Here is a 17,328-nt window from a genome sequence, read left to right as displayed (position 1 = left end):
CGTTTGTCAAATCTTTTTCCTATGAAGCAAAAACGTTGCTCTTGCTTCCTGGAATTGTCACTGACTTTGCTGACTTGACAGCAACCTCCTAGCAAACATAAGTCTTATGTTATTTTGACCCTCCACTTTATCTACTGTCAACTATAGGGGACATGCTGTGATAAAATTAACCCCTAACTTCAGGAGCACACACACAAGATGGCTGCCGAGGCCTCCAAGTAACCTGAATGTGACCTGAAGAGCAACTCTGTCCTCTCAGTCCTGGACTTGATAAGTGGATGCCAACACAATCTTTTGCACTGCCTGTGACACTTTGCACCAGCGTTATAATTACTATGACTGCCAGCACTTGGCACCCTTGACCATTGCGGGACCCCTCTAATTATTTGCCTTTTCTTCACATGTATACAATGTATTCATTCAGTCAGTCGGTAAACGTATATTTTTTAAACATGCGGACACGCAGTTCCACTATACATACACATGCAGACATCTTTAGAAGGTCAAGCATAACAGGCATCAATAGGATTCTTGGCTTGTTTTTGACTGGCAGAGTTCATTCTTACCAGTTTGACCTCCTCAGCTACACCAAAACATTACGAGGATCTCATATTTTATGCTGCGTACCAAAATAATATTATAATTTTAATACAATTTGTAATATGACTTTCTTAAAATAGTTTCAATTATATTATTTTTGTATTATATTTTGAACATTTGCTTGAGCGTTTTATTTGTGTTTTTCTTTATACAGTATTTCAAAATATTGATTTGAAGAAATTTAATTTGTTTATGAATTTATTTAACTCGTTTTTTTAATTCATTTTATTTTAGCCGTTTAGCAGGCTCATCAATGTGAAGTTCTTCCCCACTGCCAGGCAGAGTTCAAAGGGCTCAACTGCAACTGCCCCAATGGCCAATTATTTTGTGTGTAATATATGTTTCTGTATTTTATTTAAATGAAATATATATAGTGAAATAAAATGTATTTTTCAAAACATTATTTTTTGCCGTCTAGCTTTTAATATAATTTAGGGCGGAAACATTTTATCTAATCAAAAATTTGTGATCATGAAATAAATGATAAATATTCAAAAACGTAATTTTTCAATTTGTTTTGTGCTGTTCAGCTTTTATTTAATATATCAAAAATATGTATGTAATTTGATTCAAATTTCAAACCAAATATTTTGTTGTTGTCTCCATCAAGCAGCTCCTGCTCCATCAGCCATTTGAAATAAAGACGTGCAAGCCACACCTACTTGACTTTACATAATACTGCGCAGTATTAAATATTTAAATTAAAAAAAAACTATTAGAGAAAGAAATACAATGCATGCTCTTTATGGCAATTTGTTACGAAATACAAAATGAAAAGCGTGTAACGTCTTTGCCGTATCGTTCCGCTACGATGCGTGATGACGTCACAGCGTCGCAGCAGAGCCAGTTGTCTCCAGGTGCGGGTGGTGATACACTCTTCTCTCCGGACGCCGGCTGTCAGACTTCAGTTGGAGGAGGAGGTCTGCTCAGGTACCACCGGGACGCACACACGGGGGTCTTTTTTTTTTTTCAAACAACACACACACACACAGTGGGGTCGTTTTGGACTAATTTTCGGACGGGGTGGGGGGAGTATAGGCTGCTTTTTTTGTGGGGACAAATGCGGGAAGCCTCGGTCCTGGCTATGTCGTGATAACACCGGAGGACCACGGGGCTCGAAAAAAATTAATTACAAAATAAAACATTTCTTTATCCATCTTGTCGAATTACGCACCGTTTATGCCGTCCTTTTTTGCCTTGTTTTGAAAGTCGTGTGGAAGTGAAGCTGTGATTGACGGTAACTGTGCTCTTCCTGATGTTTAAACAACAGACGCCGCCGGCTTTTGTCAAAGATGTCCTCTCCCCGAGTTTATTCTTAAGAACGAATACATACGTATTAAAACAGTCATAAAATTAAAATCTTGTTAATAATTGGCGTCAACTCGTCACCGAGAATAAGCTCAAGGCAAAACAGGCTGTATCACCCCCCCCCCAAAACCACCACCATGTCTGTTTTAATGGGATTTATTTTTTAGGACGAAAAATTGAAAACGTTATAAAACATGTTTGGCTTTCTCTTTGAATTTTTGTCACATACCGAAATAAGTTAATTTGTACAATGTAGGTCAGGTGGTGGCTCCTCCTACATGGCGCCAGTGTTTTACATATTTTTTAAAGGAGTAATAATAGACCTAAATATTGTGTAAAATATATATGTAAAATAAAATATGAGTGTCCATTTTTATTTGTTTTTAATATTTTGTATTGTCGGGAGTGAAAGACCCGTGGGACAACCTATCAACTTTCTCAATGCTTTCTTATAATTTTCTCATGCTTTATTATTTCTTTCCATTGACCAAACACTTTTTTTTTTTCATCTAAAGCGTTAATAATCATTTGCATTAATTTGTATGATTTAGGTCATTGTTGCTACACCGGTGGCTTCTCCGGCATATATGTCATAGTTTTAAATAATAAACAAAGGTCTAATTAATTAATAATGATAATTTAGTAAAATATAATTTTAAAATAGTGATATTCCGTTAAACTATATAAATATGATTTAAAAAATATCTGGTTAAAGACCCACAGGGTAGACTATCAGCTTTTTTTTCCGTATGTGTTCTTCAGGAGACAGGAAGCACTATATGCCTCAATCAAACACAAATGACGTCATTTAAATGGTGCGATGTAGATCTTGTTTAGAAACGGTGTCGCCCCTCCTACCTCGTCTGGTGAGTATTAGAGCAACAATATATATTCAGTAAAATCTATTTGAATAAACACACTTTCTTTCATTAAAATATATTTCATAGTCAACTTTATTTACTTAGCACGTTTCAAACACAAGACAACTCAATGTGCTTCACACAACCAAAAGCACAGGACCAAAACTCCGAACTGTTCAATAGTGTACTATGATCAATTGAATTCAACAAGATCCAACAAGGCTAGGACCGACACCTTCCGTGCGTCAGTGTTCAATATTAGATTTAAGACTTTAATAAGAGCTGTTTCTGTCATTGATTGGAATTGATCAAAGAGTCCATTTGAGTTCAAGAAATTGCTGACTTGATTAAAAATCCACTTTCTTGACAATCTTGGCACAGAAGGGAAGGTTTGAGACGTGTCTCTAATTTGCTTTAATAGGCTTTAATAGGTCTATAAATGACAACAACGGTCATCTTTGAATCACCTTTCATCAGAAAGCTGAGATGCTCAAATTAATTAAAATCGCCCTGAAATAATGATTTAAAAAATGGCAGCACTCTCCCGCCTTTTTTGCCACTGCAACATTAGTTCATGAAACAAAATTAATTGGTGCTGCATTCAGATTGGTGTTACAGTAATCTGTTAGCTGTGTTCCACTGAGGAGAAAAAATCAAGATCATAGATCAACGGGACACACATTGGCCTTGATCCAACATGAATTCATTTGTCACCATGTGTCGCCTTTTTGCGACTGTTACACAACAGGCGTGGCCTCCGCTCGCTTCTTATTACGCGCCCGTGTGACAAGCGTTTCCAGTAACGAGGTTCCACTTAACAGGGGGCGTGCTCCTTTTATGGCGCAATATGTGATGACCTCACAGTGAGAACACATCTTATTTATAGACCTTGTAGTCTAGAACTGAAACTTGCCACATCACCAAAAAAATCCAAAGAAAACGCTAAAGACACATTTGGAGTTGAACCTATGTAGTGTCAATTAAAAAAAAAAAAAAAAAAAAAAATCCCCCCACCAAAAGCAAAAGAGGCATGGAGTTCATCCTCTGGACTGTAATGTTGCTACGCTAACGCTACGTGCAAATAAATGAATGGTGCAAAAATATACACTGTAAAGTAAAATGCAAATGACACTTGACTATGCTAATGCTCAAGTCAAATAAGGTGTATTCCCTGTTCTGTGGTTATCATCACGCTCTTTGGGAAAAGCGAAACAATACTGGCGGATGGAGTTGATCTAGAGCTTTGTTGTTAAGCTAGCACGACTTTGTGATAAGCTCCGTTTCCTGTGCTATGGTTATAATCACGAAAAAGCTATACTCACGCATGGAGTCAATCCTACGTGCCGCTTTGTTACTACACTAACACGTTTCATTACCTATTCTATGGTTATTGTCACAAAAAAGCCAACACACCTGTGTATTTCTTCCTAAATGTATCTTTCTTAATATTTGGTTTTTTTATCCTATTTTTACAATTTTTTTTATTTGTCACAAAAAAGTCAACACACCTGTGTATTTCTTCCTAAATGTATCTTTCTTAATATTTGTTTTTTTTCATCCTATTTTTACCATTTTTTTTATTGATGCCCCCCCCCCCAAAATGTTTTGTAATTGCCTATATCAGTAATTTAAATCATAACGTACATACTACATTATGAAAAACCCTTTGAGGTAATTTTAAACTCATCTTACAACATTGCAATCAGAAATAAATTGCATGCTGTGAAGACTCTCCTAACTTCCACTAGCAACCCAGACTAAACTTAGGTCCTCTCCAATATCCAAAGGTTGTCTTGCACTTGAGATGCATCACTTCGACATACTTCCTGGAACTGGACCTTTTACTCATTTGGACCTGGCTTTGCTGCCATCTTAAGGTGTTACAGAAAGTCAATATGTGAATAGGCGACTTTTTCAGCCAATAACTGGGGTTATGTTTCACAGAAAAAAAACCCCCCAAAAAAACCCCACAAAAGCTAAATTTGTCAATAATTCACACTCAGATTCCACATCAGCAGGTCACGCCCCTAAAAGGCAAACTTTATATTTGCCACAATAACTCTATGTGGCATTCAGTTCCATTTTCCTGTTCTATTGTGATCAAGATCTCCCCGCAGAGGTCACCACCGCTGACTGAACGTCAGCTGACCCCGGCCGGCGCCAACATGTCGGACCAGGAAGCCTCCAAGACGGCGTCGTGTGACGGCGGGCCGGCGGCGGCGCCCCCAAAGGAGAGCATGCAGCTGAAGAAGGAGATCTCCCTCCTGAACGGCGTTAGCCTCATCGTGGGCAACATGATCGGCTCGGGCATCTTCGTGTCACCCAAGGGCGTGCTCTTCTACAGCGCCTCCTACGGGCTGTCGCTGGTCATCTGGGCGGCGGGCGGCCTGTTCTCGGTGGTGGGCGCGCTGTGCTACGCCGAGCTGGGCACCACCGTCACCAAGTCGGGGGCGTCGTACGCGTACATCCTGGAGTCCTTTGGCGGCTTCCTGGCCTTCGTGCGCCTGTGGACCAGCCTGCTGATCATCGAGCCCACCAGCCAGGCCGTCATCGCTATCACCTTTGCCAACTACCTGGTGCAGCCGCTCTTCCCCACGTGCGAGCCGCCCTACGCCGCCTCGCGCCTCATCGCCGCCGCATGCATATGTACGTGTGCCGGCCATAGTTCGTGTTTTTTTTTTTTTTTTTTTTTTTCATTTTATTTTTTTTTACACACGCACCTCAATGATCAAACCAAAGTCGGCCAAGACTTTTCTCGGCCAAGACTTTTCCCCCGCCCATTTCCACAGAAAAATGTGGTTGACCCCTGGCGCTCCTCGTTAGGTCACCGGCGCTCAAAGAGTTATTATTGTGTTTGTGGAATGTAATTTAGCATGAAAAATCCGCCTCTTTTTGGCCATCTCATGGGGCCTGCCGTTTTGCCTTGGACTGCCACTCGCTGTGCACTAAAAATGACATCGCAGTGCCTAAGGGGTCAGGTAACGACCGGCAGTCCAAGGCAAAATGGCCGACACCTGAGATAGATAAAAAGTGGTGGATTTTTCTTCTTAATTCATATTGCACAAATGCGATATTCATCAGAATATTGGGTTTAGACTATTGGGGGTGCATAAAACACACTTTTACATGTACGGAGAACATTTTTGACTTGACTTCCCCTTTAGCATAGTGACTGATGACATCATCCACTCAAACCCGCGTGTGCGCGTCCCCTCCTCAGGCCTCCTCACCTTCATCAACTCGGCTTACGTGAAGTGGGGCACCCGCGTGCAGGATGTGTTCACCTACGCCAAGGTGGTCGCCCTCATCGTCATCATCATCACAGGCGTTGTCAAGCTGTGCCAAGGTGAGCCAATAAAATATTAGGGGGGAAAAAAGGAAAAAAACTGGTGCAACAAAAAAGACGAGAATCTATGATGTAAAATACCTAGATATTAGAAGGAAGAATGAAAACAATGTACAATATGTGACAAAAATGTTCGACAAAAATCTAATTAGAAATGATAATTAAAAAATATATATGTTAGGCAAAAAAAAAACACATATGGCATCAAAAAGACAAGAAAAATAAGACATTAAATGTAATATTTTAACATAATACACGAATATTATAAGAACAATAGGGACCTTGCTGCTCGGACCCTAAAACTACAAAAATATTAGGAAAAACCAAATATCATATGCAATTTACAAGACAATAAACAAATCCATTAGCAAAAATACAAAAACATATTAGGGGGAAACTTTACATATGTTAAAACAATTTAACACTATGAAAAAAAAAAAAAAACTCAGTTATGACAGAATACTAAATATTCTATTTTATTTCTTTTTTAAATGACCAAACATAGTATGGATAAGATATTAGGAAAAATTGAATTAGGAAAATAGAGCAGAACATTAAAAAATATCAGGACTGCAGTACACTGACTTTAGATCTAAAAAACACACAAAATATCATGACATTTTTGACAACAAAAAAAATAACAAGCTGTTCTGACAAAAAAAAATAAAAGAATATTAGGAAAAAAACAAATTAGACACAAATTCAAACCCCCAAAAAGTGACAAAAGGTTTGTGTCTCTGTTGCTGAGGTTACACCGGCAACTTCGAGTCGTCCTTCCAGGGCTCCTCCACCGACCCCGGCAACATCGCCCTCGCGCTCTATTCGGCGCTCTTCTCCTACTCGGGCTGGGACACGCTCAACTTTGTCACCGAGGAGATCAAAAACCCCGAAAGGTTGGCCCCGTTTTTTGGGGGTTTTTTTCTCACGTTCCATCCCCCTGTGTCGGAGTGGCGTGATTCTCATGGGCTCTTTTTGCAGGAACCTTCCTCTGGCCATCGCCATCTCCATGCCCATCGTCACCAGCATCTACATCCTCACCAACGTGGCCTACTACGCCGTGCTGGACATCAGCGCCATACTGGCGAGCGACGCCGTGGCCGTGGTAAGGCATCGTTTTATCGCTACGGGATTCCAGTGGACCATCCTGATTCAAACGTGGAGGAATTCTGCTTGCGTGTTGAGACGTTTGCAGACCACACGTTAGGCGTGATGAGCTGGACCATCCCCATCGCCGTGGCGCTGTCCTGCTACGGTGGCCTCAACGCCTCCATCATCGCCGCGTCCAGGTAAGAGTTCAATCCAGCGCCGTTTTCTCTGCCTCGGCCTCACATTTGCTGGCTGTGTGTGCGCGCAGGTTATTTTTTGTGGGTTCCCGCGAGGGTCACCTTCCAGACGCCTTGTCCATGATCCACACGCAGAGATTCACGCCCGTCCCCGCTCTCATCTTCAACGTATGCAATACTCTCTTCTATTCTACTTTCATTTTCTCGTCAGTGCTCTAGCCGCCACTATTTTGAAGAAATTTGGCCCCAAAAAGTAAAGGATTGTTTTTCAATCTGGTTCAGGCAGAGAGGGATTTTTGTTCTTTAAAGCGGAAGTCAACCCAAACATATTTTTTTCAAGAATATGTTACCAGCAGGCCCACTAGTTGAAACACAACTAGGGGGCGGCCATTTTGTCTTCTGTCGACACAGATTATCGATTATCACAGCTGACCTGTTTTCTGAATCTGAGCCGTGATTGGTCGCTGTGAGCGGTTGTGATGTCATTTTCAGTCGACAGAAGACGAAATGGACGCCCCCCAGAGATGGCTAAAAAAGAGTGGATTAACTCGTATTCCACAAACGCAAAATTTATCGAGAATACCCTGTTTCAACTAGTGGGCTTTCATAGAACATATTCTTGAAAAAAGAAAAAGTTTGCGTTGAAGCGGAAGTCAACCCAAGCATATTTTTTTCAAGAATATGTTCCCAGCAGGCCCACTAGTTGAAACACAACATTCTGATTAATTTTGCGTTTGTGGAATATAAGTTAAGTAGCAAAATGCACTCGTTTTTAGCCATCTCCGGGGGTGGCCATTTTGTCTTCTGTCGACTGAAAAAGACATCACAACTGCTTACAACGACCAATCACAGCTGACCTGTTCTCTGAATCTGAGCCGTGATTGGTCCTTTTTTTTTTTTTTTTTTTTTTAAAGCATTTTGCCAACATTATGTAACTGTATGTTCTGTCAAAGAAAGAACCCAATTAGTTAGATGAAGAATAGTGCAAGCGGCTGCAATTCTCATCCAAATGTACTTTTAAAAATGTGTGGATTTTTTGGGGTGTGGGGGGGGACAGCAACGATAAAATGATGTTATAAGATATTTGTTGTTTCCAGTGCGTGATGTCACTCATCTACTTGACGGTGGAGGATGTCTTCCAGCTCATCAACTACTACAGCTTCAGCTACTGGTTCTTCATGGGCTTGTCCATCGCAGGACAGATCTACCTAAGATGGAAGGAACCGCGACGACACAGACCGCTCAAAGTAAAGCACCACCACTTCTACTAAAGCGCATAATCAGGGGTGGGTAGTAACGAGTTGCGCTTACTCCGTTACATTTACTTGAGTAAGTTTGGGCAAATTTTGTACTTCTAGGAGTAGTTTCAAATCACTATACTTTTTACTTTTACTTGAGTAGATTTGCGAAGAAGAAACTGCACTCTTACTCCGCTACATTATCTCTCTCTCTCTCTCTCTCTCTCTCTCTCTCTCTCTCTCTCTCTCTCTCTCTCTCTCTCTCTCTCTCTCTCTCTCTCTCTCTCTCTCTGTCTCTCTGTCTCTCTGTCTCTCTGTCTCTGTCTCTGTGTCTCTCTGTCTGCAATCTCGTCACGTAATCATATTCAACTTCAGCTGCGGGAAAGAGTTGTTTTCGGATGGAACGGATCGAGAATGTCACGCAGCAATGCCGACTATGTTTGTTTTTGCATCTTTTGTCACAGGCACGCACACACACACAGTTTATATGAGTTCATGGGCGACCAACGTTGTTCTGCCTGCGGAGCCTGTTTGAAAAAAAGTACAGGGGCTGAAATGTTGTGCTACTTGTGCTTAATTTATTTTTTTTATTTATGCTATTATTATTTTGTTTATTAAAGTACTTGAATTTACTTTAGGATTATTTTTAAGATATTTTTTAATTAAAGGTCATTCGTTTTATTGATTGGATGGCCTTAAATTTGCCTGAAGGTGGTTATTTTGTATTTTCGCCTGATTGAATGGTTGTTTTAAAAAAAAAAAAAAAAATGAGACAACGTTGCTAGTTACTCAGTACTTGAGTAGTTTTTTCACCAAGTACCTTTTTACCCAAGTAATTATTTAGACTACTTTTTATTTCTACTTGAGTCATATTATTCTGAAGTAGCAGTACTTTGACTTGCGTGCAATTTTTGGCTACTCTACCCACCTCTGAGCATCATAAACATGATGAAACTATCACAGTCCGTCTTCTGTCGAGGTTTGGCCGCAATATTGCAAATATTTTTGTGTGGCAGCTGAGCCTGCTGTACCCGCTGGTGTTCTGCATGTGCGCCGTGTTCCTGGTGGCCGTGCCGCTCTACAGCGACACGCTCAACTCCCTGATCGGCATCGCCATCGCCCTCTCGGGGGTGCCCGTCTACTTCCTGGGCGTTTACCTGCCCGAGTCCAAACGCCCGCCCATCATCACCAAGCTCCTGCGTGAGTTGCCTCGTCGTCATGAGTCAGCTGTGGTTTTGTTGCGCTAGCCCATTTAGGCAGCAGGCAGGCTACAAAAAGTTAGCGCCTCCGTGATTGAACCTCCAGCTGCTGTTGCCGGGCGGATAAAGAGCAATGCAAAACGAATGTTAATAGCTAAAAGGACTTCAAAGGGTCACATGTTATAATCCTTGAACAATAATGGCCCTGTAAAGCAACGACAAAAAAAGTCTTGTAGATTTGACATGCCACAAAGAAGAGTATTGTTAACAAGCCTGCCAAATTTGAAGGAGTAAAAAATAAATAAATATCACCCTCACCCCCCCATCAAGGATTACGGGTTTGCAATCCAGCTATTTTGTGGATTTTTTTTAAAGAACTGTTTTCTTCTTTTTATTGTGGGTGTAATCAAGATTGGTCCACTATTTAATTTGACATGGTTTAAATTTGAAAGAAAAACGTCAGGAAGTAAAGCTTCTTCTTTTTGAATGTGAGTCCCCGTCAAACCTACACTAATGTCTGTTTTTAAAGAACCACTTTGTTCTATTTATTCTGGGTGTAATCAACAGAGCTGGACATTTTACGAAAAATACTACTCGTCTATATGCCGGGCCACATCTAAGTCCAAACGTGCGTCCGTCGTCGACTACACTTTTAAGAATAATTACAGCTGCGTCCTTCTCACATTCCACTTTCTTCACAAAAAACTTTGACTTCCATGATTCAAACAAGTTTATAATGCTGAATAAATGCCTTACAATAATTATAAAAGTAAATATGGGATAACTTATGTACAATTATTCTAACGGTTTTTTTTCCCCACCATCTTGTCCTTGCACTCCATATCTTTTTCGTAATTTTAGCGAGCTACTTGTATTTACTTTACTTTGCTGTTAAATGTCTTCAATTCTTGTGTTTGGAAATGCTTTGAAATGTTGTATTTTTTAATTTTAACAAGCACATTGACAGTTACCTTGTGTATGAAATGCGCTTCATAAATTAAGCTGTCTTGTCTTGCCTTTGTCCCCATTTCCACCCGTTTTTTGTGGAAAACACGTATTGAAAGTTTTTTTTTTTTTCATTTTTTACCCCCCCCCCCAACACATTTCAATGGGTGCCGATTTTCAGTATTCGTGCTTTATTCTTTATACAACATGCACTCAAGTGTCTAAAGTCAGCCGTTGGCTGAGTAACGCGTGCCCTGCCAATATGTGAATACAAAATAATTACCGATGACTTTTCACAATTTCATCACAGTAATCGAGGCACAAATAAAAACAGCGTTTTGCATTTTAAAACGATTATTTGGGGTAATTTTTGAACAAAGCTACATTGATTGAATTCATTCAACACAAATACTAAATATATTTTTGAAGTAAAAGTATCATTGATGTGCGTTTCAGTTCAGTGATCATTCCTTTGTGGCTTGTGCGCGCAGGTTCCCTGACCCACTGCACTCAGTACACGTGCTTCTGCGTCCTCACGGAGTCGGACAAGAGTGAGTAAAGAGACTCCGCCAGCTGGATGATGGCAAACAAACAAACAAAAAAAAAAAAGGTCTGACTTTTTCTTGTTTTACTTCTTGACTTGACTACTTGTTCTGTGCAGTCAGGCGGGAAAGTGGTGCAGTGCACTTACATTTTTTTCTTCTTTTATTGATTTACCTCCTAAGCCAACGACTTGCCACGGCTTGTGGCTTCTCTTCAGGTGGTTTTCTTTGCGGTGTTTACTGAGCCTATGTCAATGTACTTGTCACGTGACTGCCTTTGGGGCCTGGGCGAAATGTTTCAGGATTAAGTCAGGTCGATTTCTAAGGATGCCTGTCAGTGTTTTAGCTCTTTAATACAACATGAAACAGAGAGGACTCATCACAGTGCAACTACTAAAAAGACAATAGGAACCGGTGGGAATAAAAATTCAGGTAGTATATTATTTAATAATATATAAACATTGTTGCTGTCCAACTAAAAGTATCTTGCCCTTTTTTTTCCCGTCAAAAACAGATTTTTTTTTTTTTTTGTTATTGCTTATTGTTGGTCTTCGAAAAGAACAAAATTGAATTTACAAGTATTTTTGTTTTGTTTTTGTCAAAACACAAAGAAAAATGATCTGTTTCAAATAAAAATGTGATAAATAATCAGGCTTTTAAATCCAAAATATGTCCCATGCATGTATCTCCAAATTCTTTAAAAGTCCTTTTTTACATTTTTGTCTGAAACAAAAGACAAATATTTGTGTTTACATTTTAAAAACACTGAATGGGTAGAATAAAAATGAAGATACAGATACTTTTTGTTTTTGTTTAATAAACTATGTAAGAATCTTAAAATGTCCTGGGTTTTTTTGCCCAAAGTATATATTTTTTAATTTGTCATTCACAATCGCAACATTTTAACAAAAAAAAAAAAAAAAGAACCATAACCGAAACTCGCAATTTAGAAACATGCTCTTTTTGTTGAACGAACCATCATTTGTTTTCATAAAGTTGGTATGGCCCTTGTAGGACCAACCAAAAAAATCTTTTTTTGCCCAAAAGTAGTAATCATTTCCTTTGATTTTTCTGTGAAACACAAATAAAAATGTTTTGCAAATGAAAAACCTCAGCAAATTTGACAATACGAAGGACCAACAACAACAAAAAAGCATAACGCAAATATGTCTCTTTTGTTGGGGCTGAAAAGCAAAACATTATTGGCGTTTACAAATGAAATGACAATTTTGCAACAAATTTGGAGACACTAAATTTAACAAATAAACCTAATATCTTTCTTGTTCTTCTAATAGATAAAGTTGGGGACAAAGTGTGTTTTGTTGGACAGTAACAAAATTATTACAATACGCTTTGTCACCGAGTACGGTTTATACAAGTCCACAGTGTTTTAACTGAATCTATCTCTTGCATGAATTGCATTGCTAGCCTTACAGTATATGTGGCCCACCCAACTTTAGAAAGCCTTTGACTTCTTCATGTTGATATTTGTACCATTTGAAGAGAATTTGATATATCGTACGAAATCACTACAGAGAAATTCATGACATCACTATTTGTTACACGTATTAAAGGGAAACTGATCATCAAATGTGTCATGTTGTACATGAGGGTGTCAAACTCAATTTTCCATTTCAGGCCACGTCAGTTATGGTTTCCCGCAAGAGGGCTGTTGTGACTGAAAATCTAAATGTATCATCACCTCATATTACGTATATACATTGCCCGTGCATGTCATTGCTACATGTACTTAACGTTTGAAATCAGAATAGAAAATAGTGACAAAGTGTTAATAGGATACTCCAATTTATGTTAAGTTATTGGGGGTGGGGATGCTTTTATCTGTAAACGGTAGTGATGGGAAAACGAAGCTTCATGAAGCACTCCTCTCGATGGTTCTGTTTGGTTTAAAGAATACGGCTAGCGTAATGGAAATGTATAAAAATGTCTACTGCATGTTTAAACCAAGCGTGCCATCTCGAAGAGTCAAAATAATTACATGTGCTTCATCAGTCCATCACGAGTTAAAAGCCTAGAAAATTAACAATTTTGGTACAGATTTAATGCCAAAATAAGTACAAGAACAAATGGATTTTGCAAAAAAAAAGTGATTTTAAGGGCTTAATGGGGAATCACACAAGCAGCAGCAACATCAGTGAGTGCTTTTAACATTTATTTTCAAATCTGTTATACACATATTTACAAATGGATATCCAAGAGGTAGTGAGGCGAAAATAAAGCTTCATGAAGCATTTTTTTTTTTAACTCCTCTAGATGGTACTCTTGGTTTAGAGATAAAACGCTAGTGCAATGGAAATGTATTACACTTCCACTGCATCTTTAAACCGAGTGCCATCTAGAGGCGTTAATAAATATCAGAAGTGCTTCACGAAGCTTCATTTGCCCCATCGCTACCAACAAGCATTCTTTCTGTAGTAACACGCTCAACTTCAACAAAGAAAAACATGGGCCAAAACTGATGATCCCCCAAATTGTCGGTCCCGCAACACAACACAACCGCACACTTTCACAGTATACAAAACACTCTAGAACACATACGCAAATTGAACGCACCGCACGCCAACAGCACAAAGCATACCAAACGCACCTACACACAAATGTACTTAAAAAAATACAAAGGACATATTCCCATTTAGTCAGAGTCATATTTGTCCGTGTCGTCGTCGAGGTCTCGCTGGTGGTCTTGGGGGTGACCGAGCTGTTGCAGCAGTTCTCTTTGGTAGCGTTGCCAGCTCCTGCGGCACGAAGAGTCCTCCTCCTCGTGGTCGTTGTCATCCTCATCCCAGTATTCTGTAACGCAACGGGAATGGACATGTCAGCGGCAAAATGGACACCCACGTGAAGGTAACCCTTTTTGTCTTTTGCTTTTTTTTTTTGAGACACTTCCTGTTTACGCGGTCGTCACTTAATGTTAAAAAATAAAAATAAAAAGTTTAACTCATTTACTGCAAGACATTTTCAGACCCTCTTTTACCCTAATGTTTGAAAAAATTTGAAAAAAAATGATTAATTCCTGGGATTGAATGGCTGGACTGTGAAAAGACAAATAAATACGTCAATGGCAGTGAATGAGTTAACGGAGCAACTATCTCTAAATCCACTTCACTAGAAACTATGATGCATAAAAATTCAATTTACACAATGACAGATAATTCTGGACAAACGCCTTTTCCGATGAACATTCTGATTCACCAATGTCGAACGGCTACAGCGTAGCACCAAGTACTGACAAGAGACTTACTCCATGTCGGAATTTTTTTTTTTTTTTTTGCTTTAAATATCAGTGGCTGGTATCGGCAGCCTCCACGAGGACCCGTTACCTTGAAATTAGACCATTAATGACAAAAGGAGAAGACGTACGTCCGTAGCGTTCTTCTCTGTCGCTGCCGTCCTCGCTGTCGCTCTCATCTTCCGGGTAGTCGTTTCTCCAGTTGTCTTCCTCGTTCTCATCGTCCTCCTCATCGTACGCCTCCCCCTCGCCAGCCTCCTCCTCGGGAACCTGATGACGGCTAATTCCTTACTCTGAACTTCGGGACACGTTCATAACGTTCTCTTCTACATGCACACCCACGCAACGCATACCAGTTGCGTGTGGTCTGCGTAGGCCCTGACGGACAGAATGTCGTGGATCCACCCCGGCGTGACGGTTTCCTGGTAGTAGAGGTCGTACACGTAGTCCCCTTCGTCCTGTTCCCCGTTGGCATCGTCGTGTGGCCGGCGTTGCTGTTGGTCGTGGATGCTGAGGCGCTCTCGTAGCATCTTGGTGTTGTTGCACAGGATCACGTCAGGGTCTGACTGTTGCATCTAAAAAAAAACACGTTTAACATTTTACAAGGTTCCTTATTTGTTCTTAAAAAGAAAATATTTTTTCCCTAGTGTTTTTGGATTGATTGTTTTTCATAATATTTTACCTTTGTCTGAAATTTTGATTTCTAATTTGTGTTTTTCCATATTTTGGTACTTTATCTAATATTTGTGTATTTTTTCCTAGCATTTTTGTAAAGCATATTTATTTTTCCCCCTAATACTTTTTCAAGTATTTTTATATTGCTTGTCTAATATCTATATTTTTCCCCATTTTTTTTTTTTAATATTTCAGATTTTTGGGTTTATTTTTGCATTCATACCTAATATTTAGTATTTTGCTGTTGCAGTTGTACTTTGTCTAGTTAAAAAACAATTACAATTATTTTTTTTCTCTACTCTTTTTGCATTCATCATTTTTAAAATTATTTTTCATTTAGTAGCCCCCCCCGACCATCTAACATTTTTAGTATTTTTCATATATTTTTGTCCTAGATTTGTTTCTACTATTTTTCCATCCCCCCCCAATGAACTATTTCTGTTGTTCTTCTATTTGTGTATTGTTGAAATTGACTTGGTTCACTGCCACGAGAAAATCTTGACATTTCTTGACCTAATACTGATGGATAAACACGATCCTTTTGCTCACTGGAATCATGATGACATTTTTTCGGAAACACTCTTGTCCTCACAACTTCTTATTGAATGCAAGTGCATCCAAAATGTTTTCCTCTCACCTTGCTGAGGAATTTGTCTTGCCCCGGGAGATCTTCGTGCAGGAGATCAACCACCTGAACTTCCCCGAGACCCAAACACTTCTCACGTTTCCGAGCGTCTTCTTCTTCCTCCTCTTCCTCCTGCGCCTCCGCCTTCACCGCCGCCACTGCGCCACCGTCGCCCGCCTGGTGTCTCGGCGCGTGGGTGGGCAGCGTGAGGCCAGCGGTGGTCCGGTGGCTGGAGAGGATCCGGTAGCGCTCCTCGCGCCGGATGCCCAACTTGGCGCTGCGCAGGTCGCCGAAGATGCGCTGCGAGCTCTTAGCGGATGGCCGCAGGGCGTGCGCCACGCGGGGTCGGGCCAGGGCCTGGCGGACCTCTGTCTGCACAGGGGCATCCTGAATAGGGGAAGAGATGACATCGTGAGTTGTTCTCACATCTTTTCCATCTTCTGTTTCAATTCTTCTATTTCTGTTGTTTTTATTCATTACTTTTTGGCTCACATTTTATTTGATTTGATATTTGTCCCCCCCCCCCCCTTATATTTTTTAAATGTATTTTTGTATCTAATCTTTCAATATTTTCTTCCTGATCAACACAAGAGTTCACATCAAACATGGTACGATTTTTTTCAAAATATATAATTAATATTTTTAATCTTATTTCACTTGGTCGTCTCAGTGCAGGGCCCCAACATTCCATCATAAGCCTTTACGTCACATAGCTATCCGTTCTAATGACGTCATTAGAAGTGACGTACGGTTTCCAGGATAACGGCTACAATCAAAGCTAATAACTGCTCACCCTTGCGGCGCGTCGGGTTTGAGAGCGACGGCATATTTATTGCGACAGTTTGTCTTCCGCAGACGGCAAGGAGACAAAGGTCCTGTTAGTAGTGGCTAAAGTGGTCTTTTAGCATCTTTCTTTACGTCGTTTTGCCGCTAGCCGGTCACGAGCTGGTTAGCCGACACCGCGGCCATCTTACCTGTGTCGCTACCGTGGCCACGAGTTTGAACACTGACTTCTCCACGTCGGCCTCGCCGGGCTCCGGTGCCGTCTCCCCGGGAGCCTGGTTAGACTCCGGTCGGATGCGCTTGCAGGCGAGCAGCAAGGCATCTGCCGGGTCGGTGCCCCGCTTTCTTTTGACGCGCAGAATGGTGGCGTTAGGCTCCATGTTTGTTTGTCGCCTGCGTGCGTGCGTGCGTGCCTTCTTTGCCTGTCTGGCTGCGTCTGTATTTGTCTCTTTGCCGTCATGTGATACGAAAGAGCCTACAGCCCCGCCCACCCGCGGGAGCGCGCATTTCAGTGGCGCGCAACAGGGTTCTAATAATTTGGGATTTTTCATTATTATTAGTTTTTATTTCGTTTTGACTTTTGTTTTTGTAAACTCGGTTGATTTAGGGGAGGTTGCTTCGTTTTAGTATAGTTTTTATGTTTTAGTTATTTTTAATATGTAGGTACAGTATGT

The 17,328-nt window shown here is 40.4% G+C and overlaps 2 protein-coding genes across 3 annotated transcripts; one reads left to right on the top strand and one right to left on the bottom strand.

Annotated features, from left to right (window-relative positions):
• Window positions 1-1,365: 1,365 nt before the first annotated feature.
• slc7a6 (solute carrier family 7 member 6) lies at window positions 1,366-12,926 on the top strand. 2 transcript variants are annotated; one of them, XM_086026440.1, is made up of 10 exons: window positions 1,366-1,530; window positions 4,874-5,414; window positions 5,989-6,114; window positions 6,863-7,007; window positions 7,093-7,216; window positions 7,297-7,400; window positions 7,469-7,565; window positions 8,495-8,644; window positions 9,652-9,835; window positions 11,271-12,926. In XM_086026440.1, the coding sequence occupies exons 2-10, from the start codon at window positions 4,934-4,936 to the stop codon at window positions 11,336-11,338; spliced, it is 1,479 nt and encodes a 492-aa protein (XP_085882566.1). In that variant the 5' UTR covers window positions 1,366-1,530; window positions 4,874-4,933; the 3' UTR covers window positions 11,339-12,926. The 2 variants fall into 2 exon arrangements, with proteins under 2 accessions (XP_085882566.1, XP_085882567.1); XM_086026441.1 differs by having other exon boundaries at window positions 1,398-1,530; window positions 4,886-5,414.
• Window positions 12,927-13,477: 551 nt separating this feature from the next.
• slc7a6os (solute carrier family 7 member 6 opposite strand) lies at window positions 13,478-17,098 on the bottom strand. The gene is made up of 5 exons (XM_086026442.1): window positions 16,846-17,098; window positions 15,884-16,258; window positions 14,925-15,146; window positions 14,703-14,841; window positions 13,478-14,132 (listed from the first exon to the last, which is right to left on the bottom strand). The coding sequence occupies exons 1-5, from the start codon at window positions 17,032-17,034 to the stop codon at window positions 13,975-13,977; spliced, it is 1,083 nt and encodes a 360-aa protein (XP_085882568.1). The 5' UTR covers window positions 17,035-17,098; the 3' UTR covers window positions 13,478-13,974.
• Between the last annotated feature and the right edge of the window lie 230 nt (window positions 17,099-17,328).

This window comes from Filicampus tigris, chromosome 3 (genome assembly GCF_054856515.1).
Source record: "Filicampus tigris isolate MCC_2025a chromosome 3, RoL_Ftig_1.0, whole genome shotgun sequence".
Taxonomy (NCBI): Eukaryota; Metazoa; Chordata; class Actinopteri; order Syngnathiformes; family Syngnathidae; genus Filicampus; species Filicampus tigris.
The sequence above is the reverse complement of the archived record's forward strand: the minus strand, read 5'-3'. Positions and strand labels throughout refer to the sequence as shown.

Coding starts and splice junctions, on each gene's coding strand:
- slc7a6 (XM_086026440.1), top strand. CDS start 4,934: ATGTCGGACCAGGAAGCCTCCAAGACGGCGTCGTGTGACGGCGGGCCG. Junction 7,217..7,296: donor CGAGCGACGCCGTGGCCGTG/GTAAGGCATCGT, acceptor TTGCGTGTTGAG/ACGTTTGCAGACCACACGTT. Junction 9,836..11,270: donor CATCATCACCAAGCTCCTGC/GTGAGTTGCCTC, acceptor TTGTGCGCGCAG/GTTCCCTGACCCACTGCACT.
- slc7a6os (XM_086026442.1), bottom strand. CDS start 17,034: ATGGAGCCTAACGCCACCATTCTGCGCGTCAAAAGAAAGCGGGGCACC. Junction 14,842..14,924: donor ACGCAGACCACACGCAACTG/GTATGCGTTGCG, acceptor AGCCGTCATCAG/GTTCCCGAGGAGGAGGCTGG. Junction 14,133..14,702: donor CAGAGAAGAACGCTACGGAC/GTACGTCTTCTC, acceptor GTTGCGTTACAG/AATACTGGGATGAGGATGAC.